A 26,856-nucleotide genomic window follows, 5' to 3' on the forward strand; every position below is an offset into this window, starting at 1 on the left:
TCTTTGTTTTCAAAATGGCTGCTAAGTTCACAGTCTCCAGCTTTCTAGACTGCACAATTTCTTTCTTTTCAAAATGGCTGCTCATTCAAATAAATAGACACTCTTAATAGAAATAATAAGGAAAATAAATTTAAAAATGTTACCTAGTAGGAATCCTGAAGTCTGCTTTGGCGCCTAATTTGTAAGCAACTTGTAAAGATGTGGATCCAACCACATGTTGGATAATGCCTGTGGAAGCAGCTTTATCAAGCTGGAACTGTGAAATTAAGTCATAACCTAAAGTAAGGAATACAAATATTTGAGAAAAAAAATAAACCCCAAAACGATGTAGTGAGATCTTTTTACCCTGCTATTTTTTCTTTCGATGTGTATTTTCTGATTGATTCAACTTTGCTGCTGTTCAAATTTCAATTTAAGGCAGTTAAGTTTCTTAATAGTTCACATTAGAAATATAAAGGTGTATCGCCTTGAAAATAATAAATGATTCTATAATTAAATAATGTATAAAGCAGCTTCTTTCAGTCGCACTCACTTCGTGGAACAAAAATAAACAGCCCTTTAAAAAGATGCTCCATATCAGTTCATATGAAGGAAGGTATGTATAATAACTTGCGTTTACTTGCCTGGTAGATCATCCTGGCCAATCTTGGTTCGTGGGCACAGATCCATCCTCATGTTAGAATTAAATGTTGTTGGAAACCCTGCAAGAAGATTAGGCATGCTGCAGTTATCTCTGTCCATTTTCCTGTTGAATGGTCTGTGACCTGGAGCATCTCCTTAGAGGGAGTTCCAGAAAACAAATCCATTTATTTATTTAGGATCATGTATAAAAAACAAGTCCACATTTTGTACAGCTAAAATCAAAAGAAGCTACATTCATGAAGTCAAAATGATGCTACTGGTGATATAAATACATATTGGAGAAAGCCGTGGAGAATCTCAGTTCTTTCCCTGCTATTTCTGTCTTCCCTAAGGTAGGTTTGTACTAGAAATATTTATGTAGTGCAGATTTATTTGTGATTTTAAAACGTTTCTAAATAAATAGTGGATTGGATTGGGTTGGATTTATTGGATTTATATGCCGCCCATCTCCCAAGGACTCAGGGCGGCGTACAACATTAAAAAACCACATATTACAAAAGTTAAAAAAAAATTAAATAGGATATCCCAAACAAACGCAATTAGGATTAACATGACTTTTAAAAAAAAATTGATTAAAATTAACAATGATCAATAATTTATTTTGTTTTGTTCAGGCCAGGCTGGCTTGCTGGAAATGCCAAATTTTTAGGGAAGTCCATACCTACACTAAAATCAAAATAAGCAAGTGCCAACTCTGCTTTTGCAAAACTTGTGAAAGTTTTGGTGTTCTTCCCTTTTTCCTTTCATATTTCAGATATTTTCTTCTTTCTCTCCCCGTGTTTGATTATACAACATGCTCAGTTACAGGAGGGCAAGTGTGGGAATCATAACTGAAGGTTTCTTGCAAGAACAAACAGCCATTTCACTCTCTCTAAAGCACCACTGTGTGTATGTGGAAAGGGGGGAAAAAAGCTCCCTTTTTTAGTGTACCAACCTCAACCGTCCTAAAAAAAAAAAATGAAAAGGAAAACTAAACATTGGTTCCAGTTAGCTGTAGAATTCAACCTATGCCCTGTTTCAAGTCAAGTTGGAAGATCCCTCTGGAGAGTGGAAGAAAGAGTTACAGTTTGGACGGTGAATTTTTTTCCTGACCACAATTAGCATTTTGTTTATTCCGAGAAATTTTCTTACCGTTGGTTGATCACATTATATTTCTAGGATGACTTTCCCGGATTTAGTGCCCTCCAATACAACCACCCATATCTCAGCCAGCATTATCAGTTAGATGAAAATATGGGGAAATGTAATACAAACACATCTGGCAATAATAAATTTAAGAAGACTATCCTAGAACTGCAATAAGCGTTCTTTCAAATTCTTCGCAAGTTTGACCACTTTCTGCTTGGATAACGCTTGGAGATGTGTATGGGTGGGTGGGTGTACATCTGTGGATATATATAACAACTTCTGTAAAATATTGATGTTCATATTTTTAGACTTTATATTAACCTTCCTAACTCAATTCCATTCAGATGCTCTCCGTATTGTTCCAATATAATCTTTAATCGTGTCTGTTCCTTGATCTTTCATTTCAAAAATGTAATATATTTCTGTTCTTTTTTTTTAATGAAGTAATAAAACAGAAAAATGTGTCACAATGGAGAGATTGGCAGAAAAGTCAGCCATCACATTCCATGTTGTGCAATTTTTACTTTTTGGTTTCTTTTCTCATTCTTTGTACAAGAAGGCTACCTTAGCCCTGTGACAAATCAATCTACAGTAGTATCTTATCTATACTTGAATACAGTGGAACCAGTTTGATTAACAAACGTTTAGTTAGTGTAATGAATACGTTTCTTACTTGTTTGCCCTTGAACAGTAACTGATGTCAGGATCTCCAGAAAGCAACTCAGAGAAAAGAGAAATTGATACTGCCTGCAAGGAGGGAGGGGGAAAAAAAACATCTCTTAAACATATAGGTAGACTGCCTAATAATCTCATACATTTTCATTTCAGAGTCATGGATATATTCTACGTAACTTAAATACATAATTCCATGACATTTATTTATTTATGAACATTTATTTTGCCGCCCAGCTCACTCTCAGTGACCTTGGATGGCTTACAAAGATTTTTTTAAAAACTAATATAAAAACAATAAAAAAGCAGTAAACCACCACCACCCACTCCCAACCAAACTCCATAAACCTTTCTTTATACAATAGGTGAGCATTTTTTCTTAAAAGGTTTCAGGTCTAGCACATTCTATTTCTCCGTACAACAAAACGGTTTGAGTTGGAGTCATTCTCTCAAGCATCCTTTCCTAGCACGATTGCCATATGGGGAAATAAAAACATTAATATAGAGGTTCAGCTCACACAGACTCTTTTGAATACAGTCCATTGAAGTTTCTCCATTTTTAGAGCGCGATTTTTTTAGAAATAGACTTGATTGCTTACCAGCCGTTCTTCATGTTTCCACCTTATCTTGAGCGGTAGAAGGCTAGAGAATTATTTGGGGTTTTGTTCTTATTGAATAAGGGGGTCAATGTGTCCCCTCTGCAGAGCATCTGTGGAGGAATGGAAGTCACACCTCTGAGACAGTTTTAATGGCCCTGAGGAAACGTGGAGGTGGGCACTAGGCAAGCTTACGTGTCCTAGACTAGAAGGGAGGGTGAGAAGAATTTGGCTGGGAATTTGGAGGAAAGGGTGGGGGCAGGGGTGGGTGGGGGGTGGTAGTATGGGCTAGCCATACTACCTAGCAAGTGGTGGAAGAAAACTAAAGGGGAGGAACTAAAAGGAGAACATGAAGGGCTGGTGCCTGGAACTGACCCAATAAAGTTTCTGTATATTTTGGCACTTTTACTCTTCAGGGTAAATTTAAACCCTTGAGGGGAAAAAGGAACTTTTCATTTACACTGACTCTCCAATGAGGCAGTCACTCCTGCAACACAGGGATTTTGCTGAACAGAAGCAGGCAGGGTTCATAGCTGAGGTCTGAATCTCCCCAGATAATAACACAGATAATAACCTAGTTCAGTTTTCTGGTTAATAAGTCTGCTACCCGCTCTCTTCAGGTTAGCTGTATTTTTTTTTAAGTATAGATAACCGTTGCCTGCAGAGAATTTTCTGTGGCTGGAAAAAGCAAGAATTCTTGATCCGGGGGAATTAAGTACTGTTTGGATGGATAGAAATAATCTTTAAAAAGCAGTTAGGTCAATAGTACTTTGTAGGATGTTCATGGGCACTGATAAAATAGTTTGGAAGGGAAGCTGGTACACTGAGCAGTGGCTAGTCAGATATGTTGAAGGGCCCAGCAAAGGGAAGTACCCAAAGATTTGTTAATACAGGTAATCCTTGATAGTCAACTGTTGTGGCCCAGCAGGAGCCGTTGGAGCTGCCACCAGATTCCGACAGCGAGGGGCTCTATGAGTTGGCTCTGGAGGATGTGGAGGACCCTGGAAAGGGTTCCGACTCCGAGCAGGGCGCAGAGAGGCTGGTTGGCCACCAGGAGGTGCCTGAGGCCTGGAGCAGTGGGGAGAAGACAAGGGAGTGTGATCCTGATGTCATGCATTGGAGCAGTGGGGAGGAGACAAGGGAGATGGTCCTGGATGCCTGGCAATGAAGAGCTAATAGGCGTAAGGAACAGTTACGCAGTTACAAGAGATAATTGCACTCAGCTGGTGGTAATTAGGCTCCTCTCAAGACTATAAAAGGAATGATTGTGCACACGCCCCTTTGCAGGAGTCAACGCATTCACTAAAGTTGGAGAACTTTTCTGGCTAGCTTGGCAGGCTGGATTGCTGCCAAGGTTAGTCTGTGCTGGATTGCTGCCATCTGTGCTGGATTGCTGCCAAGGCCTGGACTGTGATGGATTGCTGCCAAGGTCTTGTCTGTGTGTTAATAAATCCTTGAAGTATCTTTGTCTCGGCGTGCTTGGGTGTAGGATGAGGGGGGTCAGAACAGACAACCATTCGTTTAGCGGCCGTTCAAAGTTACAATGAAAAAAGTAACTTATGGCCATTTTTCACAGTTATGACCATTGCAGCATCCCCATGGTCACGTGATCAAAATGAGCCATATGGCAACTGGCTCATATTTATGACGGTTGCAGTGTGTCCCAGGGTCTTGTGATAACCCTTTGCGAACTTCTGACAAGCAAAGTCGATGGAGACCCCAGATTCGCTTAACAGCTGCGTTACTAAATTAGCACCTGCGGCGGTTGACTTAATAACTGTGGCAAGAAAGGTCATAAAATGGAGCAAAACTCACTTAACAACTGTCTTGCTTAACAACAGAAAGTTTAGACTCTGTCGTGGTCATAAGTCGAGGTCACCTGTAATGGAAACTTGTTTCATTTGCAAGTTCTGTCCTGGGGAAGCTGAAACATAGATAGAATTGAGTGTACAATCACTAGGACAATGGATTATTTTCCCCTTATGGCATCTGCAACTTAACCTGTGTAACTCCAGGCAGTTACAAGAGAAGTAAGAGTTTTATGTTTCAGTAGATGGCAGTACCTGTTTTTCCTTCTCTATTATTATTAATTTATCTATCTATCTATCTATCTATCTATCTATCTATCTATCTATCTATTTATTTATAAAATTTATATGCCGCCCAATCCTGAAGGACTCCAGGCGGCTTACAAAAAAGAGGAGGAAAAAAGACACATAACGAACACATAACGAGAAAAAAAAAGGTTTAAAATCGCAACACCACATGCATTCATTCTAATCGGGGCTGGACCTCAACAGTGAGGTCAACAGCCCCAGGCCTGCCAGAACAGCCAGGTTTTTACAGCTTTCCTGAAGGCCATGAGAGTGGGTATGGTCCGGATCTCTGGGGGTAGCTGATTCCAAAGAGTCGGAGCAGCCACAGAGAAGACTCTCCTCCAGGGGCCCACCAGCCGACACTGTCTGGCTGACGGCATCTAAAGGAGGCCCAATCGGTGGGATCTTACTGGCCGCTGGGAGGTATGTGGCAGTAGGCGGTCTCGAAGGTACGCTGGCCCTAATAGCAATAGCAATAGCAATTAGACTTATATACCACTTCATAGGGCTTTCAGCCCTCTCTAAGCAGTTTACAGAGTCAGCATATCACCCACACAAGCCGGGTCCTCATTTTACCCACCTCGGAAGGATGGAAGGCTGAGTCAACCCTGAGCCGGTGAGATTTGAACCGCTGAACTGCAGATAGCAGTCAGGTGAAGTGCCCTGCAGTACTGCACTCTACCCACTGCGCCACCTCGGCTCTAAGCCATGTAGGGCTTTAAAGGTAATAACCAACACCTAAGTTAAAAAGCTAAGCAGACTAGATCTGTTTAGAACAGGGGTCCCAGGCTTTTCAATTCATTGAGTCCTTTATGAAGCTTCATACTGTTCATCAACCCACAAACATTTCATTAAAGGAAAACAATTCGATAAATGCTACTTCAGCTAATAGCACTGTGACTAATAGCGATAATAACTTGAGCACCATAGGCATTGTCAAATTTACCATCAGTCAATTGGAAAAGGCAGCTTTGCCCGGAACAGCTTACATCCTCCAACACCACCAAACACCAATATCTACCTATCCCAGGGTCCTTGGAAAAGACTTGATAGGGGATAAAAATGCCAAATCCAGTCTGACCATCTGGCTGACTGTGTGTTGAATCATAATAGCAACATTGATCCTTTTTGGACAGTCCCATTAACCCCTGAGGGGTCAATCTGAAGCATTTTGAAGGACCCAATTTAGACCTCGAGTGGGATTCCACTGGGGATATCCCAGGTGTATAGGCTAGACTTGAGAGTTGATTTTTTTTTCGGAAGTAGGAGTAAGTAAAGTAAGTAAAATCTTTATTACGGTCAAAGACCAGCAATATACATTAGTTTCTACACTATATCAAAAAATACTAACATTAAAATATAATTAAAAAGTATTGACATTAAAAGTGGATAATAACATAATGGTCCAGAGATTGTTAGAGGTATGTCCAGATAATTGGTACAAGATGACAACTATACTTCTGTAGCCAATTTTTTCCTTATGGACATTGCAGCAGCACAGAACTTTGCCACTGCATACGTGGTAACCAGGTTAGTGTCCTGGAGGAGAAAGCCTAGATAAAAATTGTCTGCCCTCCCTGGCAATCTCTCTAATAAGGGGAGAATATGTGCAGATCTACAAGCTCTGTATAGCTTGCAGTGTAATAGTACATGTGAATTATCTTCCACTTCTCCTTTACCACATATACAAACCCGTTCTGCTATAGGTGTTCTCTTATACCTGCCCTGGAGGAGTGCTGAAGGAAGAATGTTAAATCTGGCTCTGAAGAAAGCTATTCTTTGTTTTGGGGAGATCAGGTCATTTAGATATCTTGCCGATTCCCACACACCCTGTTTGATTCTGTCCCTACTGTGGAGAGGCAACCTACTTAGTTCTTCGTGGAACTCCATGTCCCTCATTCTATTAATTACTACTTGCTTTGCTTGCTCAAAGCCTAGGGACATTAAGAATAATGGTGAGAGCCCATAAGAGCCCAGCTTATGATCAATTGCCTGTTTCCAGGGTGGTGGGAAATTGTCAGTCAACACTAGTGGGGACAGTCCCTCTGGAAAGAAATGCATTTTAAGCCAATAAATGATCATCATCTTCCAAGCTCTTACTTGAATTTGAGGCATGCCTGTCTCAATTCTTAACTGGGCATTTGGAGTTCCATTGGGTGCAGCTAGGATGGCTCGCAGGAATTTTATTTGTATGGTTTCTAGCAAGTCTCTCTTTGCAAGGATTCCTGTTTGTGCCCCGTAAAGAATTTGTGCCAATGTTTCTGAAGTAGGAAGATGTCAACCCTGCATCTGAGTTAGCTGCATGAGTGTGCCTATGAAGTCCCTAAGAGTCTGGCTTGACTCAAAACTCATTTTGAAATCCTTTCAGGATGTACCAAAGATAATTGTCTTTGTGACAACACGGGAATCCTTTCCCCTGAATTTATAGTAGGGCCAGCCTTGAAATGAAAGCATGAAGTGACAAAGGTTGTTATTTAATGGATTATACCTCTGTATTTTTATTCCAAAGGAGACGGGATGACTGGATTGTCAGTTTCAGATTTTAAAAGCGGTGTGTGCACATCTGGGAAAGCGGGGGAAACACTGTTTCTTGCAATGATTCAGGAATGTCCCAATATTTTGGAGAAAGTCCCAAGAAGGGTGGGAGAGTAGGGGCAGAGGTGAGACATAAGGTCATGTCTTGCTGAAACGTTGCTCCTAAATATAGAATGAAACTTTCAATAGAAGCGTCAAACTATTATAAACCAGTGGAAAGTCTCACCTTACAAGCCACTCTGCAAGAATCTACCTATATGAAGAGGTAGATTCCTATGTTAATATTTATCCACAATGCAGACATGTGATTGGAGCAAGCATACCCTGGTTGTTGTGCTCTGCTGAGAAAGATAAAACATTGGGCATCACATTTAGAAAAGGGATCTTTGGAGAAAAGGCAGTATAAATTTACTTGGTATAATGTCTCCTTTTTCTTCAGTAATGGCATGTGAGTGCCTAAGAAAAAGAAACTAGAGTTTTCTGAAGAGGCTAGAATTACACGCTGGTGTTTTGAAAAATCCAGTTTCCATCTTAATGGTTTGGCTTGAGCCACAGTATTACTCTTGGCTGTACTTTCTCTGCAATAACAAAGAGATCTCAATCGGCTTTTTACAGATGGATTTCTAAGAATCCTAAGGCTGGAAGGCACCTTATGGTCTTTGGATCCAACCCCTTCCTTGATCCATGTAGAAGTCTAAATCAAAGCACCTCTGACAGATAGCTGGCTAATCTCTGCTTGAGCACAGCCTGCAAATGGGAATCTACCGACTCTTTCGGTAATGGGTTCCACTGCTGAATGACTCTTAAATATTTTATACCATTACATTGGCATCTCTGCCTTCTCGTAATTTAAGGCCATTATTCTGTTTATATTGTACTCTAGAACAATGGGAACACATGTTGTCTTTCTTCCACTGGGCATCCTTTTAGTAATTTCAAGAGTGCTATATTATGCTTCCCTGATCTCCTCTTCCCAAGGCTAAATATACCTAGCTGCTTCAACCCCTTTGCATAACAATAGCAATCGCAATAGAACTTAGATACAGCTTCATAGTGCTTTACAGCCCTCTCTAAGTGGTTTACAGTCAGCCTTTTGCCCCCAACAATCTGGGTCCTCATTTCACCTGCCTTGGAAGGATGGAAGGATGAATTAACCTTGAACCAGTCTGGATCAAACTCCTGGCAGTGGGCAGAATTAGCCTGCAATACTGCATTCTAACCACTGTACTGCCACAGCTCTTGCATAGCTCCATAATCATCCTCACTACCCCTTTTTTGAAGCTTTCCAGTTTTGTTGAACCTTCTTTGAAGTGTGGTATTCACATCTGGTTACATTGAAAGTGGGGGATGGCTTAAAGAAGGATCAAGTAAACAAATTGCCCTGATTTGAATGGGAGCTGCAGCTTAAAACTGCACTGGCCTTTTCGTAACTCAGGCACATCACTGACTTATATTTAATTTCAATCAATTACCCTTCAACAAAAAATTTCCCTAATACTATTACCGAGCTAGGAATCCCCTATCCAGTACTAGTCCTTATGACTTTTGAGGAACCTGTGCATTTGGAAATCCATATGAAAATTCCTTTGAATTTTATTATCTCCTGGAGTATTAATTATTTTACCTAATTCTGATTTATCTGAAAAATTTATAGGCATTCTCCCCCCCTTCCCCATGACTACATGACTTGAATAAGTATTTATACTAATAAATTTTGACTAGTAGGGGTGCCAGGACTGATCTATGTTGTAGCCTATTCTCTTTCCGTACTGATCAGGAATTATTGATTAGGATATTCAGCCTACTTAACTGTAATGACACTCAGTTTGCTGGTCTTAATTAGCTTGCTAACCAGTATTTCATCAATTTCAAACAATCCTCAGGTGAGGTGTATTACTGACAAGCAGCATCCATATTGCAGGCATTACACCAGCTACCAATAGGCGCTCAGGTACAATTCAGAGCACTGGTTGTGATGTACATGGCAGAGTACCTTCTGCAGGCAGAACCCATCCTGTTCAGCCTGTTTAGCCTAGATGGGGATGTTGCAGGTTCCCAAACAAAATGAAAGTTATTGGGTATTGGAGATCATGTTGGTGACTGTTCTGACGCGCCCCCCCCCCCCACCTTGATACACCAAAGCACGCCGAGACAAAGATACTTCAAGGATTTATTAACACACCGACTAGACCTTGGAAGCAATCCAGCCTGCCAAAATAGCCACGATAGCTTCTCCAGCTCTAGTAAATATGTTGATTCTTGCGACAAGCATGTGGAAAGTCATTCCTTTTATAGTCTTGAGAGGAGCCTAATTACCACCAGTTGAGTTCAATTATCTCCTGTAACTGCGCAACTGTTCTTTATGCCTATTAGCCCTCCATTGCCGGGCATCCAGGACCAACTCCCTTGTGTCCTCCCCACTGCACCAATGCATGACATCAGGTTCACACTCCCTTGTCTCCTCCACACTGCTCCAGGCCTCAGGCGCCTCCTGGTGGCCAACCATCCTCTCTGCACCCTGCTCGGAGTCGGAACCCTGTCCAGGGTCCTCCACATCTTCCAGAGCTTCTCATAGGCCCCCCCCGCTGGTGGCAGCTCCAACGGCTCCTGCTGGGCCACAACAGTGACATACTCCAGTTCTATGAGACAACTTCCCCCCTAGGTCAGATCAGCTCTGGCTTTATTTTAAGAATCATGAAAATGGTGTCATTCTGAACTTTTGAAAGTTGATGTCACCTTTAATGTACAGCTTTTCAATCCCTTATTATAGCTTCATTATTTTTAATTAATTATTATTAAACTTCTATCCTGCTCAACTCGCCAAGGCGACTCTATGGTTTTACTTGGTCTCCTGTCTCTTTTTGAAAAGGTTTGAAAAAGTGACTTCTGATTCTAGGTAAAAGGTAAAGGTTCCCCTTCGCACATATGTGCTAGTTGTTCCAGACTCTAGGGGGTGGTGCTCATCTTCGGTGCTCAGCCGAAGAGCCAGTGCTGTCCAAAGATGACTCTCTGGTCATGTCTCCAGCATGAGTAAATGCTGAAGATGCACGGAACGCTGTTACCTTCCCACCAAAGGTGGTCCCTATTTTTCTACTTGCATTTTTACATGCTTTCGAACTGCTAGGTTGGCAGAAGCTGGGACAAGTAACAGGAGCTCACTCCGTTACGTGGTGCTAGGGATTCGAACCGCCGAACTGCTGACCTTTCTGATTGACAAGCCAGTATCTTAGCCACTGAACCACCATGTCCCTTCTGAGCCACCAATTCCCTTCTTTCTAATTCTAGGAATATATAAATTAGAGAAATGAATAAATAAAAATGCTCACCACAATGGTGTGATTAATGATCAAGAAGAGCCTAATGTTGCACAAAGGGAGGGTAAAAGGGGCAGATAGTGAACGACAGGTTCCTTCTCTAGCACCCAATTGTCTCTCACTGCAGCTCAACAAAATTCTTGGGAATAAAAACCCCATAAACTCCCCAAACCACAAAGCTTTTTTCTAATAACTTCAGTAGGAGTAGAATTCTGTGGAAGCATTTCTTTTTTGTGCCAATTCTATTTTTATTTCACAGCAGATCACAAATTATATTACCCCTATTTATAGTAAAGTGTCAGCAGCTAGTCGCTTGAGGGCTGAATATAGATTTTTTTTTTATAAGATTGCCATCTGGTTCCCCCCATGCCTTCTTACACTTTCCACTATATTTAAAACAGAAGAAGGAAAAGATGATGTAGGAGGGAAATCAGGAAATCTCTTCGGTGTGCACTTTAGCTGTGATACAACACACCCATTGTTGCCCAAAGAATATATTCTCGTTTTTGCTTCCTTTCAAGCAGATGTTTGAACTGTGAGATTCGCAGTTGTTGTTTTTTTCAATTATAAAAGATGCATAAAATCGTGATCAGGTCCTTCTAGAGACCATACTAGGGGGAAAAAATGTATTTTAATTTAAAAACAGATCTGTCAAACATTTCCATAGCAATGGGTCTTTGGCTCTGACCCATTTTCCTCTTCGCTTGCTATCTCTGCTTGACTGCTTACAAGGGGTGATCTTCTCTGCTTCTTTCGGGACGCTGGAGTGGCCACTATGCATTGCTTGTCGGGGCTGACCAGGGAAGCCACTGTCACGCCACTTTCCCAACCGCAGAGCCGAGGCCGTGTGCTTCCTCACCAGAGGTGGGTTCCTACCAGTTCGCACCTATTCGGTAGAACCGGTTTGACAAATCTACCGAACCGGTTAGAAGAGGTTCCACCAGTGGACCCGGAAAGCAGGCCACACCTACAGAAGAGGTTCCAAAAATTTTTGAAACCCACCACTGGTCCTTGGATATATTATTCTACACTATCATGCTCCCATTTATAAAACTCAGGGCCTCTGTAAAAGGTAAGGATGACTACCATGTTTGTGGTGCAATCAGAACATTGCGTGTGTTGAAGTTGTTTTAACGCAAACCAAAGATGCTTTTTAAAAAACAAGTTTACATCATATTCTTATGCATGCCAGTGCTGTGTGTGAGGTAATTTAAGGTGGTTCTGACAAGTGTCATCGGCATCTTCATATCCGGTCACATGGGCGGCAAGCCACTCCCATCCAGTCACATGGGTGGCAAGCCACTCCCACAAAGGAGGCCACACCCACAGAGTAGGTTCGAACAATTTTTGAAACCCACCACTGTTCCTCACCTGGCTGGCCACCGGCAAAGAGCCATGTGGCCGATAGCTGCTCAATGCCCCACACAGCATCGCCCAGCCACTGGTGGGGACAGAACTGCCAGCCCAGCTTGTATTTGGGCTGGCTGGTTGGAACAGCACTGCAGCAAGAGGCCCCCGCGCTGCAGCTGAAAGAGAAGGTGCCACGCGAGAAGATCCTCACATTGGAATCTATAAATTGGCAGGTCAAGGCGGTGGAGTACGCAGTGCAGGCGCCCATCGTCCTGAACGCAGGCAAGATAGGAAAGGGTATCAAAAGCCGTTCACAGAAGTCACCAAGGCCAACATTCGTGATTCGCAGCAAGCAAAACTTTAGTCAGGTCACCAAGCCGCCACTGCAGGGCCAGCCGCTTGGTGCAAAACCTCATGGCTTTTCTCGTCCACAGTGTCATCCTCCCTGCTCAAGCAATGGTTAGGTCCGCGGGAATCATCCCTGCCCCGGTACAGCAAATTCCGATGGGCTGGATGCAGCTGCGAAGTGCTTCCTTGCTCAATTTAAAACTTTGCTCAGCCTTCCAGAGTTCACTGCACTGGGCCAGGAATGATTCCCGCAGACCCAGCCTTTGTCTCACTTAACATCAGAAATTTTGGGCACAATTGTGGCCGTAAATTGAGGACTAACCGTACTTGGCTACAATGCAAAATTAGACTTCATGGACAACTCTGAAATATCTCATCAAGTCTGTGCTCCAACATTGATGCAAAAGAGGAGGAACTAGATGAGTTTTATGATAAGGATCCATTTGAAATCGACAAACATACGAGCAAGATGTGCTGCTTATTATTAGAGACTGGGATTCCAAAGTTGTAAACATTGAGGAAAATGTAATTGGATTCTATGGCTTAAGAAATTAAAATGAAGTATTATTAGTACTAAACTGCCAATCCCAGTTTAAGAGATGGAGCCGAGGTGGCGCAGTGGTTAGGGTGCAGTACTGCAGGGCACTTCAGCTGACTGTTATCTGCAGTTCAGCGGTTCTAATCTCACCGGCTCAAGGTTGACTCAGCCTTCCATCCTTCCGAGATGGGTGAAATGAGGACCCAGACTGTGGGGGCAATATGCTGACTCTGTAAACCGCTTAGAGAGGGCTGAAAGCCCTATGAAGCAGTATATAAGTCTAACTGCTATTGCTATTGCTATTTCTTCCCTTTGTACATGCTTAGTGCAAAACCAGCTGAAAATACATGCAAAGGAAGACTATACTCCTCGCTGAAAACATACAATAGATGTAAGTAATTTTGCAGGGGATTGAACTGTGCCTTATATTGTTTGAGAGATTAAGCGACCTTCCTTTCAATAAAATAGCTGGATAAATTGAGCTCTTTTAGGACAAATTCACAAGCACTTTAGTGCTCAAATAAAAAATGGGGGAGGCAAAGAAAGGGTTTCACAGATGCCATGTGGGGAGCCACTTATATCTACACAGTTCTATCATTAGCTAAGGAGTGGATGGAGATTGCCTTTTAGCTGCATTAATATCATTAAATGGCACACTTTAATGGCCAATATTACTATGCTGATACCTTTTCAGGTTGATTGTTCAATCTATATTTTTTTTTAAAGGAGAGGAAAAGGAAAGTAAATGAAAAAGGCTATGGCCCATCCTGTTCCTAAAATCGTTGCCCATGGTCAACCCTACTGAAAAATGTTGGCTAATTATTACAAGGGTGAAGTGTTGTGCGTTTTGTGGTTGGGGATTTACCTGAATTATTTTTTTTACTGAAAGCAACAATCCAGTTAAAAGATTCCAAAACAAAAATTAAAGGAAGAGCAATTTAAACCAGCAGTTTAGTAGAAGTACAAATGAGAGTTTTCTCAGGAGCAAACTAATAATAATAATAAAATCCTGGAACGTTTGAAGGTTGAAAGTCTGTCTCAAAAGAATATGCTTAAAAGTCGGCATTAAAGAATCATTTGGGACATGTTTTTGGTATGCTTGTATTTTTTCTAATCGCTACAGCCAATTATGCCTAAAAGAAGGAAAACCCAAAGCAACTCATCACTGCCAAATATGATATCTTTTGCAATATTGGCAATATATGCCTTTGGTAAATACTGACCACTTTCTGATCCATTCTGAAGTTCCCAAGTGTCTCTGGTATTAGGTTGTATCTCCTTACAATACTCAATGGTCCTGTTGAAAGTTTCAAGGGAAAACTAAACCATGACAGGGGTTGTGGCCCAGCAGGAGCCGTTGGAGCTGCCACCAGACTCCGACAGCGAGGGGCCCTATGAGTCGGCTCTGGAGGATGTGGAGGACCCTGGACAGGGTTCCGACTCTGAGCAGGGCGCAGAGAGACTGGATGGCCACCAGGTGGCACCTGAGCCTTGGACCAGTGGGGAGGAGACAAGGGAGAGTGATCCAGAAGCCAGCAGTGAGTTGTTCCTGGATGCATGCCATCGAAGAGGTAATAGGCGTCAGGAACAATTATGCAATTCCAGGAGGTAATTGCGCTCAGCTGGTGGTCATTAGGCTCCTCTCCAGACTATAAAAAAGACTGCTTATGCACACGGCCCTCTTGCAGAAGTCAACCCATTGACTAAAGAGAACTGTTCTAACTAACTTGGCAGGGTGGATTGCTGCCAAGGTTTATCTGAGTTGCTGCCAAGGTTTATCTGAGTTGCTGCCAAGGTTTGTCTGAGTTTCTGCCAAGGTCCTTATCTGTTTGTTTGCTTGGCTTTCAGCCACCAAGATTTTGGTCTTGCTATTAAAGGACATTCCAGTTAAGCTTGTCTCAGCATTCGTTACTGGACGGAGGAGGGGGTCAGAACAGACAGGTATGAAATGCCAGAGGGTCAACAAACTGTAAATCTTCTATTTTAAGAGGTAAAATATTGCTTAACTAGAACTCCCACCATTTCTACAATCAGTCTTATTTTCTGACCTTTCAACCTGAGTCATTCCTTCTCCTCTTGTTTCTTGGTACAAGGATTTCTTCATGCCATCAAACTTAGTCATTCAAAAGGTAACACGCGTTCAGATGGAAAAGAAAAATAAAGCTGAGTGCCAATAATCTATGCCATAATTCTAGACAACTTTCTCCAGCAATTTCATTTATGGACTGAAAAGCAAAAGAGAAAGAAGAAACGTGTGTGGCACATCACAACAAATATAGTTGGTTTCTAACAACAGCTGCCAACAATTGCTCTTGTTCTCAGTGGATGTTCTGTAATACTGGTATAATCACATTGCACAACTGCCAAAAAATATAATCTATGCAAGCTTCTGCTGTTACATCATCCCCTGAGAATCTTTTCAGAAACAGAGCACCACAAAACTTTATGACTACAGTATTGAAAAATGGTTCCCACAAAATCAATCTTTAAAATACTTCAGGAAATAAAATGGTGGGAAATAATCCCCCCCCCCACACACAAGCTAGTTCTCTTTTGTCATGTTGTTGGAAATAAAAGGGATCAAAATAAAAACATAGTTAAGTGATTTATTAAGGTAAAGGTTTCCCTCGCACATATGTGCTAGTCGTTCCAGACTCTAGGGAGCGGTGCTCATCTCCGTTTCAAAGCTGAAGAGCCAGCACTGTCCGAAGATGTCTCTGTGGTCATGTGACTGGCATGACTAAATGCCGAAGGTACAGGAACGTTGTTACCTTCCCACCTCATCTCCGTTTCAAAGCTGAAGAGCCAGCACTGTCCGAAGATGTCTCTGTGGTCATGTGACTGGCATGACTAAATGCCGAAGGTACAGGAACGTTGTTACCTTCCCACCAAAGGTGGTTCCTATTTTTCTACTTGCATTTTTACATGCTTTCGAACTGCTAGGTTGACAGAAGCTGGGACAAGTAATGGGAGCTCACTCCGTTATGTGGCACTAAGGATTCGAACCACCTAACTGCTGACTTTTCTGATTGATAAACTCAGCGTTTTAGCCACTGAGCCACCATGTCCCCTAGTGATTTGTTAATGGAGGCCATTTCTATCAAGGAAATGGCTTCATTTCCCTATTTTTGTTTGAGTTTTAACATTGGATACACCACTTATGACTCCACCGGAATAATGCAGAGGATGCTAATCATTTAAAGAGTAATCTGTCAGGATATAATTGGTGATGGATTATGCCAGAGAAATGAGGTCATTCAGTAGGTGGTGAATAAGTAGGCATTTGTCCCAGGTCTTGTTCTTAATTGAAAGAAGTTGGAGGTTTCAATCAGATCACAGCTACTAATTATAGTTGAGTTAGAATCGTTTTTGTAAGGGTGAAAAAAACGCATGCACCTTCCATCCTACCAACAGTCCTGTTGTATTTATTTTTCATTGCTTAAAGTGAAGATTTCTTGCACGTACATAAATGAGCCAGAGTTTCAGATCTTAAGTCAACTCTAACAGGCATATATTAGTGTCATGATAACTTAAACCTATTTTTCTACCTGCCTTTCCTGATTACTCGTGAAAATGGATAAAAATGAACTGGCAGTTTCAGGATTTACTCACTGAAAAGGTTTGTTTAGGGAAAGAAGGGAACTTACGTGTAATTTTAGAAGGTAGAGACGACAATTATTATGTTTGGAATTGCTGCAAAGAGAATGGAAAGTCATTTCTTTAGATTTCTTTCTCTCTTTTTTGCTACCTTTTTTTTCTTTTCCTACATTTTCTTTCATGTTTCTGTAGTTTATTTAAAATCTATATAAAATCTTCTTATAATACAAATATCCTGCCAAAAAAAGGGAATGAATCTACCAGTCTTCTATCAGATGATCAACAAAGATTGCCAACAAATCCTCATATAGGGTTCTAGGACCACTCACCATTGCCACCAGAGCCGAGGTGGCGCAGTGGTTAGAGTGCAGCACTGCAGGCTACTTCAGCTGACTGCAGTTCTGCAGTTCAGCTGTTCAAATCTCACCAGCTCAAGGTTGACTCAGCCTTCCATCCTCCTGAGGTGGGTAAAATGAGGACTCGGATTGTTGGGGGCAATATGCTGACTCTGTAAACCACTTAGAGAGGGCTGAAAGACCTATGAAGCGGTATATAAGTCTAACTACTATTGCTATTGGAACTTTAAGGATAGATATGCCTTGGACTCTGATTTAATTCTGCATGATATTTGGAACGCTGACACCTATAATTCAACAGCTCCTCCCAGAAGGGAGCAACAGAAACAGACTGTGAAGTGGGTGTGTGGGGCCTCTAACAATGCTTTAAGCTTTAGAGCACATAGCGCTTATAAGCATTATCCTGACTGACAGGAAGTGAGCTTCCTATAATCTTCTCGGCTGTCCTTACTGCTCTCTGTATGGACTTTCTATCTGAGGTGCTGCAGTAGGGGTGGGTTCCGGCAGCCTTTACTGCCGGTTCACTCATGGTTACACAGCATGCATGCTTTGCACGCTTAATGCGCGAATGTGCAGTACTATAAAAATGCTTCTGCACATGCGCAGAAGCCAAAAACAAGATGGGAGAGCCAGTTCAGGGGCATGGCAGGCCCGGGTTGCTGCCCGTTCCACCAACCCAGGCCGTCAAACCACTACCAGTTCAGCCAAACTGGTCCAAACCGGTAGGAACCCACCACTGCACTGCAGCCACCAAACCAAACAGTGATGCAGTTTGCTAAAACACTCTCAATTGTGCTTCTGTAAAAAGTAGCCAGGGTAGAAGGAAGAAGAAAGTGCTTTCTTCTCACTGAAGTGTCCAGCCCAGAACAAGGATACCCACTTAGCCTGCTTTTTATATTGGGAGCGAGTCACCCTGTCACCATCACTGCTTGCCTCACTCCCTGCCTGGGAGCCATCAGGGTCTAGTGTAGCCCATGATTGGCAGCTTGCCAACTTAAATGTAGATACAAGTCCCCAAGCTCAGAATGGAGCACATGTGTGTGTGCGTGTTCTAAAGCAGGGGTGGGTTCTGGCAGCCGCTCCTTGATGTGCACTGCACCCACATGCACAGTACTTTAAAAATGCTTCTGCACATATGCAGAAGCCAAAAACAAAATGGCGGCGCCTATGGCACCGCCGGGAGAATCAGTTTGGGGGCGTGGCAGGCCTGGGTCGCTGCCGATTCAAGCGACCCAGACCGCCAAACCACTACCAGTACAATATATTGTAGAGCCGATGTGGCGCAGTGGTTAGAGTGCAGTACTGCAGGCCACTTCAGCTGACTGTTATCTGCAGTTCAGCGGTTCAAATCTGACCGGCTCATGGTTGACTCAGCCTTCCATCCTTCCGAGGTGGGTGAAATGAGGACCCAGACTGTGGGGGCGATATGCTGACTCTATAAACCGCTTAGAGAGGGCTGAAAGCCCTATGAAGCGGTATATAAGTCTAACTGCTATTGCTATTGCTACCAGTTCAGCCGAACCAGTCCAAACTGGTAGGAATCCACCACTGTTCTAAAGATATACGGCTGTATGTTTCAAAACTTGTATAACACAAAAAGTGTTATACATCTGATATTTTATGTTAATCCACACTAGGAATTTCTAGATTACCAAAACAAACCTTGCTTCAGTAAAAGCATAATCCACGGAAATTAGCCTTTTATAGTGGGACGAGAAACATTATTCTACAAAAACAAGATCTGCAGATAAACTCCTCTTTAAAACTCAGAAGCCAGATTGAATATATCATTTGTCAGTTTTATCCATAAATGAAGAAAATTATATGTGCTTATTATTTTGATACTGTTAGCCAACAAAGTGGGAGAAGGATTAAGAGTTCACTGTGTTTTTCCAATCCAAATGATGTACACAGAATATATGCTTATACTAATTATATTAGTATTTCAAAACAAGTTAAACTTGCTAATCTAATATAAATTAAAGGCATGGTGCCCTGCAGGTGTTTTGAGTACATAAATGCACCATGAACAAGTGTTTGAATCTCAGAGCAATTAAAATGATACTTCTGTCAAGCCCTGAAAATATTAAATTCAGGAAATTATGAGTCACAGATCAGAAATAGATTAACACAACATTATGCAATTAGGAACAATGGGAGAGAAGAATGAAAGAAGGCTCCCAACGAAATCAAGTAAAGAGAAGCTAATGAATATGTGATGCTCAAAGGCCAAACCTTTGTGGACCATTGAGAAAAATGATTCCAGTACTTAATATATTTTCCAAACAAATTGTTTCTTCCAAAAGCCAGAAACATGGGACACCTCATTGTTAGGTGGACATTTAAAATGTTTCAGTTTGATGCTGCAACCAGAGCAGTGGTGAAACTCATTATTTTTTTTACTACCGGTTCTGTGGGGGTGGCTTGGTGGGGGTGGCAGGGGAAGGATACTGCAAAATCCCCATTCCCTCCCCACTCTTGGTGGGAGAATGTTGCAAAATCTCCATTCCCACCCCACTCTGGGGCCAGCCAGAGATGGTGTTTGCCAGTTCTCCGAATTACTCAAAGTTTCCTCTATCAGTTCTCCAGAACCTGTCAGAACCTGCTGAATTTCACCCCTGAACCAGAGGCCATATGTCCGAGTGAGGTGTTGAGAGACATCCTACTTGTACTCTGATACTCTTTGGAGGCCTTGATAGTGGCACCTATCAGACAAATCACAGAGGGTTCCACCACAAAACCGCGGTAGACAAAAGCGCGCTCGATGAAAGCGCGTATGTGACGTCATCACAGCGCGACGAAAACATCGCGCTGTGAGCGGTAAATTTAAAATTAAAGTGAAAACCTTACCCTAACCCCCCCAAACATAACCCTAAACCTAACCCTAACCCTAACCCTTAACCTAACGCTAAACGTAACCCTAATGCTTAACGTAACCCTAACCCTAACCCTAACCCTTACCTTTATGTGAATCGGCTTGCTTTAATTTTATTTTTATTTCAATTTTTAATTTTTTTTGTCGCGCTGTGATGATGTCACGTACGCGCTTTTGTCAAGCGCGCTTTTGTCGACCGTGGTTTTGACGGGTCACGATCACAGAGAACCTAATTTCAGGATGACAAATTCTCCTATCATTGGTGCAATTCTTTATCTTTCCTTTTATTCCAGCTAACTTCCAAATTCCTCAAGTTTAGCATTTCTGTATGTCTTTATCACATATTTTTCATATCATTTGATCTAGATACTATCCAAAATAAATGTCACTGCCTGGAATATATTGTAGGTCCCATGTCTTTTGTCTTTTTTTTTTTTTTTGCTTTAGTAAAGGTTGCTGTTTCATTAAATGGATAAATGATAATTGAGTAATACTTTTTAATCTCTAATCCTTGCATCTGCATTACAAAATACTTGTTGAGGTCTTTGTAGGTTATTCTACTTCCTAATGGCCATATGGTAATTATTAGTCAGTAATCATTTCATATTTTGAGACCATGTCATTTGGCTTTTTAAAATAAGGACATTTTGGATATATAAACATTAATGCTGAAGTTTCAACATCGGAAATGTAGGAAATGATTTAAAAAGAGAGAAACCTTTAACATATTGAAATTGAAATGTGTATAAAAAGCAGCAGAACAGACATATCTTCCTTCAAGGGAACACGTGAATATAATTAAATGTTTGACAATGATGGAAAGTGTTATATTATTCTTCCATTCATTCCTTGGTTATTGTATTTTTTTTTCCAATTCCTTTTAAATTAGAATGAACATACCTTGGTCCAAAATTCAGCAGAAAATTATATCTCCTATGTGTTTAAATTCGGATGGCTCAAAATATTTTGGGATGTCTAGCCAGGGGAAAAAAATCATATTAAGTAGAGGCATTCAAATTTTAAAACTTTGCAGCACTGAATATCAGGACCATATATTTTATGGTTCACCAACAAATGCGCAGTCGACAAAAGCGCGCCCGACAAAACCACGGCAAGAAAACCGCGAGGTCGAAATCACGCCCACAGAAGGGCACCGACAAATGCATGCCGACAAAAGCGTGCCATCAACAAACAGTGCGAAAACAATGTAAGAACCCTAACCCTTACCCTAGCCCTTACCTTAACCCTAATCACACTTTTGTCGGCGCGCATTTGTCGGTGCCCTTTTGTGGGCGTGATTTCGAACTCGCGGTTTTCTCAGCGCAGTTTTGTCGGTGGGCTGTTGTCGAGCGCGCATTTGACGGGTCACAATATTTTATTAAGCAATTGACTTGTTTCCATGTATCACCACTGCCCTTTGTTTCTAAGTTAAGGCAAAACATATGCTTTGTGCCGTTATCAACAAGGGCCAAATTAAACAAATTCCATTTCCATTTTTTACGTTTGTCTTGGGTACTTATTTAATTTTACAAATAACTGAAGGTGGCAAACATATTCAACACCCCTTCCTCCTCCTCTCTCTCCCACAACAGCAACTCTGTGAGATCCAGTTTGGTCTGGTGGTTAAGATACCAGGCTAGAAAGTGGGAGATCGAAAGTTCAAGTCCCACTTTAGCCAGCTGGGTGACTTTGGGCCAGTCACTGTCTCTCAGCCTCAGAGAGTTGTTGTTGTGTGAAAAGTGGGAGGAAGAAGGTGTTTGGATATGTTCGTCACTTGAATTATTTGTAAAGGGTGTGACAGAAATTAATAAATAAACACTTAGACTGCCCCTGGAGGCAGTTTTCTGAGGGAAATCTATTCTCTTTATTTTTCAGGGAGAATTGTCTTTTTAAACATGCTTTGCATTTTTGCCAAGTTTAACTCTTTGGGTTTTTTTTTACATACAAAGGTTATTTGATTTAATTGCTTCTCTAATCACATGAGTTGGAATGATCAAATTGATCAGATGCCCACACTGAATTGAATTTATGTGCTGATTAGTTTCCAAAACCATGAGATACCTCTTCGTACTTGAGAATTCTCCAGAAATGCCGGCTGTTCTTTTGATGTTCTTTTGATGAAGCAATGCCTTGGGAAATTGCTATGAATGAAAAAAAAAATCTTGTGAAATATACTGGCTTACCCACCACAGTTTTTGCTTGGCCTCCAACTGTGCTAGCCCTAAATTCCCATAAATCTCAGTCAATCTTTGACATCATCCCAGGAACTAAGGAGTTAAGGAGTTAATTCGGGAATTAATATAGTGTTTAATACCCCTAGAGGGCACCAGATTGCAGACAGCTATTCTATTCTGACTGCCTGAAGTGAATTACCAGGTCTCTAAATGCAAGGATTATATTGTGTTTTTCAGCAATCCGTTCTTCAAAGTTTTATCTTTCTTTAAAATATTCATACATTCTAGGAGGTTTCAAAAACATTTCAGAAGCTAAAGAGACTTCATATTTAGTGCTCCAGGTTTGTTTTGGACTATGAATTGTTAGATTCTCGGAAAGAACCAGGTGGGAGGCGTCTGAGGTAACCGTAAGTCAAACATGTTTATTTACAGCCAATGCTAAACAACAGAAATAGACCGGCACCCCCTCCCTGTCTGGCAGCTATTTATTTTTTATCCCTTAATTTTTTTTTAACAAATAAGGTGGCAAACATACCCAACATACCTTCCTCTTATTTTCCCCACAACAACCACCCTGTGAGGCGAGTTAAGCTGAGACAGTGACTGGCCCAAGGTCAGCCCACCCGGCTTTCATGGCTAGGATGGGACGTGAAGTCTTGATTCTACCTTGGTGTCTTAAGCACTAGACCAGGGGTCTCCAAACCTGACGGCTTTAAGACGAAACTCAACTCCCATAATTCTCCTGCTAACTGAGGAATTCTGGGAGCTGCAGTCCACAAGTGGCCAACCTTGGAGACCCCTGCACTAGAACAAACTGGTGGCCTCTTTTATACAGAAGAGACTTGACGTTAGAGAACCTGGCATGTCTTAAGCCATTTTAATTGGGGCTATTGGAGATGGGAGTTAAAATCAGGCAGAGACCAGGGACTGGATAACCAGGGGGGCCTAGGTGTGCGGACAAAGCCATGTCAAATAATACACATCATAAAACCTCTATTACGCAGACAATTAAAAGTGGACTTCATGAGGAGGTTTCCTTCCCGGCATTAGCTTCAGCCCTCCATCGCGTCCTTTCTCCCTGTCTCTTGACCCTCGAAGGGAGGGTACCTGGCCTCCACGTCAGCCCAAGTTATGTTGCCATTGGCCAGGTCGCCCACCAGGACTGGCAGCTTTGAGATCTCAGCCCGTATCTGCCGCATGGAGTCGCGATCTCTTAAGGTAGCTGTGTGGGGGGTCTTGTTGACGGTGTCAAAGTCAACTGTGATCCCGAACGCCACCCCGATTTCATCCGTCCTCGCATACCGCCGACCGATGGATCCAGAAGAATCATCCACTTTGTGGGAGACCCCATTCCTGGTCAGAGCTTCAGAGAGTTCCTTCACAAACGGAATGAATTCCTGGTTCTGACTTAAAGGGAGAACTGAGCATTTGAAAGGAGCCACCACAGCAGGAAAGCTGAAGTACGTTCGCTGTTCATCTCCCTCTCTGATGCGGAATGTATGCTCAAATATCGAATACATGATTCTTCCAAGCCCAAATGAAGGTTCAATCACATTGGGGACAATCTCTTCCACATGCAAGGTTTTCTGGAATCTTTTCACGCCAACCATGTCCTTTGTTACCTGAAAGGTTTTCCCTTCTGTCTCAATCGTAAATTCCCCTTTTTCGTTCAGCTGCGTCTCCATCTCACTGATGTAACACTCGTCACAGATGGCGAGATACTCCAGCACCAGCTTAGCATCCTTCTTGTACGCCTTCCCTATGGCTCCCTTGTTGGCTTCAAACTGAACAACGTTGGCGATTCTTGGCTCCTTCAAAAGCTTCTCAGCAACGAGAGGGACTTTGGTGGCTCTGGCGTGGCAGGAGAGGTCGTAGCAGGAGCGATCAGCGCAGCCAACAATTTCGATCCAGCCGTAGGAGGTTTTGGTCTCCGCATCCCAGCAGTCACAGGCGTAATGAGCCATCTCATTCTCCATGTGCTGCCGGAAACGAAGCTTCTCTGGAGAGATGCCAACTTTGATGAGGTAGAGGTAGATCCGGCCAATGAAGTAGCCCAGGACGGAATTGTTGATCACACCCTGCTCAACAGCATCCCCCAAACACATGACACGGGCTGGTTCCCCGCTGGTCTGGGCTTTGGAAGAATACAAGAGGATGCGGAGGTCGGCTACATTTTGAAATTTAGGATGACATTTTTCCCTGGGGTCCACAAAATGTTCAATTTCTGCCATTGTGAATTCCCTGACCCTGATGAGACCTGAGCGAGGAGAGATTTCGTTCCGGAAAGAATTGCCAATCTGAGCAGCAGCAAAAGGCAGTTTGCCTTGGTTGAATTCCAAAAGGCGTTTGAAGTTCAGAAAGATTCCCTGGGCGGTTTCTGGCCTCAAATATCCAGCCATGTTTCCTCCTGGGCCAATAGAGGTCTTGAACATGAGATTGAAAGACACCGGAGCAGTCAGGTCATTTCCTGTTAGGGGGGACTTCACATTGTAATTGACAAACAGATCCGCAAGCTGTTCCTGATTGTAGTTGTCCAGCTGCGTGATCACCTTCTCCATTTCCATCTTTTTCTCCGCGGCGCCCTTCTTGTCTGACATCACCTTCTGTAAGTGGGCCTTCAGGAGGTGATCAGCTCGGAAGCATTCTCCACTTTTTACATCTTTCACCATGAAGTCTGCAAATTTGTCCACGTGCCCAGAGGTCTTCAGAACAGCTTCAGGCGTCAGCATGGTGCAATCTATCTCAAAAATCTGCTCCTCCTGGATGAAGTGCTGCCTCCAGGCTTGTATTAGGTTGTTCTTCAAAGCACAACCCACGGGGCCAAAGTCATACAGGCCACTCACCCCTCCATAAATAGAAAAGGCTTGGTCGTAGAAAAACCTCCGCTTCAAGGCGTCTTCCATTTTAAGCCTGTCCACAAGGTCATCCTTAGGCTGCAGAGCCAGCTCCTTGGCTTCTAGGAGTCTCTTCCGAGCTTTGAGCTCGGCCACGGCCTTGTCCACGTCCATCTGTGGAGCCTTGTCATCCTTCAACTTCCGAACAAACTCTCCCTGCTGCCGCACCGCCTGCCTGAGCGGCGCCAGGAGCGCTTCGGCGACGGGTCCGTCCATGCTGGAGACGATGCCGGGGCCGGGATGCGGCGGGGTCGGGCGGCGAGAGAGGGGCCGGGTGCTGGAGGCCGCGGCGGCGGAGGAGGATGAGCGGGCGGCGTGAAGCGAGGCGCGGGGCAGGAGGGCGGCCACAAAACGGGCGCTGCTGCTGACGAGGAGGAGGCGGCCCACCGAGACGCTAAAGCGCCACGGCATGGAGCGGCGCGGCCGAAGGCGGGCAGGCGGAGCGAGGGGCAGGCGCGGCCTTCCGCATGATGAAATCGCGGCCTCTTAAGCTCCGCCTCAGCCGGCGCAGCCTCCAGCACCCGGCCCCTCTCTCGCCTATGAATGATATAAAAGGTTTTCAATAACATAGATCTGCCTATCTACAAAGAAGATGGGAATTGGGAAAACGCCCATTCACAAATGGAAATTGCTCTTTGGATTTGGCCTGTAAATTATCTCCCCACTGAGGTAAACTCTAACTCGGTGTTTCTCAACCTTGGTGACTTTAAGTCCTGTGGACTTCAACTCCCAGAATTCCCCAGCCAGCTATGCTGGCTGGGGGATTCTGGGAGTTGAAGTCCATAGGACTTAAAGTCACCAAGGTTGAGAAACACTGCTCTAACTGATGCAGCATACAAATTCTTTTAACAACTGTTTAGAATTCAATCGTTTCCCCCTTTCTTAAACTATTGCAAGTAAATCAACAAATAATTTGAGCTAGCTTTTTTATTCCACAGAGCTCACACTTTTCACATCCTTGCTTAATCTACTAGAATGCCTGATAGTCAAACTGAACTAAAAATAATAATAATCCCTACAGTAAAATTATATCTCCTATATTGATACCTGGCCAAAACACTTTGGATTCTTACAGCTGAGGCAAGTAGCATGAAATAAATAATATATTGGCTGAGTTTGTTCTCTGCATTTAAAAACCTGATGGTGTAGAAGTGCTAAATCATAATGTTGTGGTGTATTTGATGTATAATAAATTCTAAGCATTATAAATAATACTTGGGCCTTACCCTAACTTACTGGGTTAAATTGTGACAAACAGTAATGAAACTGGCAAAAGGTTGCTAGAGACTTTCCTCTACCAGCTGTTCACTTTTTGCCAATAACATAATAAAAAAAGTAGAAGAAATGTAATTGATTGCTCTTGCTTAATAGAAATTTCTCCATTAATTTCTCTATTAAAGTTAGGAGTGCAATATGACTTTTAAATTATATTTATTCCATTAAACTGTACTAAACATTTTAAACTCTCAGCTGGGCCTTCCCATCCCCTTAAATTCAGGGAATAAAATAAAAATTGTGTTGTTAAAAAGATTTATGTGTTAGCTCGCTTGGATTCACTGGGTGATCTTGAGCAAGTGGGTATTTCTCAGTCTAATTGTCCAGTCATACAGTGGGAATAATTGCAACCAAAAGTCATTGAAGTGTCTTAAGTTAAGTATATAATGAGAAGCAATACACATTGCGAGTGTGCTCAGATATATGAGTGATTATATTAATAATAACTCATGGTACACATTAGGGA

At 42.6% G+C, this 26,856-nt stretch overlaps 2 protein-coding genes across 2 annotated transcripts in view; both read right to left on the reverse strand.

Annotated features, from left to right (window-relative positions):
• The window catches only part of LOC116507199 (collagen alpha-1(IX) chain-like), a 121,926-nt gene extending 99,399 nt beyond the window's left edge, over window positions 1–22,527 (reverse strand). The window contains 6 exon segments of the mRNA XM_032215171.1: window positions 144–276; window positions 624–701; window positions 2,444–2,517; window positions 15,268–15,444; window positions 16,867–16,912; window positions 22,109–22,527. Of these exon segments, the coding sequence (XP_032071062.1) occupies window positions 144–276; window positions 624–701; window positions 2,444–2,517; window positions 15,268–15,341 (359 nt within the window). The 5' untranslated portion in view covers window positions 15,342–15,444; window positions 16,867–16,912; window positions 22,109–22,527.
• A 96-nt stretch (window positions 22,528–22,623) lies between these two features.
• LOC116507867 (glycine--tRNA ligase-like) lies at window positions 22,624–25,564 on the reverse strand. Its single transcript, XM_032216238.1, has one exon. The coding sequence runs from the start codon at window positions 25,524–25,526 to the stop codon at window positions 23,274–23,276; it is 2,253 nt and encodes a 750-aa protein (XP_032072129.1). The 5' UTR covers window positions 25,527–25,564; the 3' UTR covers window positions 22,624–23,273.
• Window positions 25,565–26,856: the final 1,292 nt, after the last annotated feature.

Source organism: Thamnophis elegans, chromosome 4 (genome assembly GCF_009769535.1).
Source record: "Thamnophis elegans isolate rThaEle1 chromosome 4, rThaEle1.pri, whole genome shotgun sequence".
Lineage (NCBI taxonomy): Eukaryota > Metazoa > Chordata > Lepidosauria > Squamata > Colubridae > Thamnophis > Thamnophis elegans.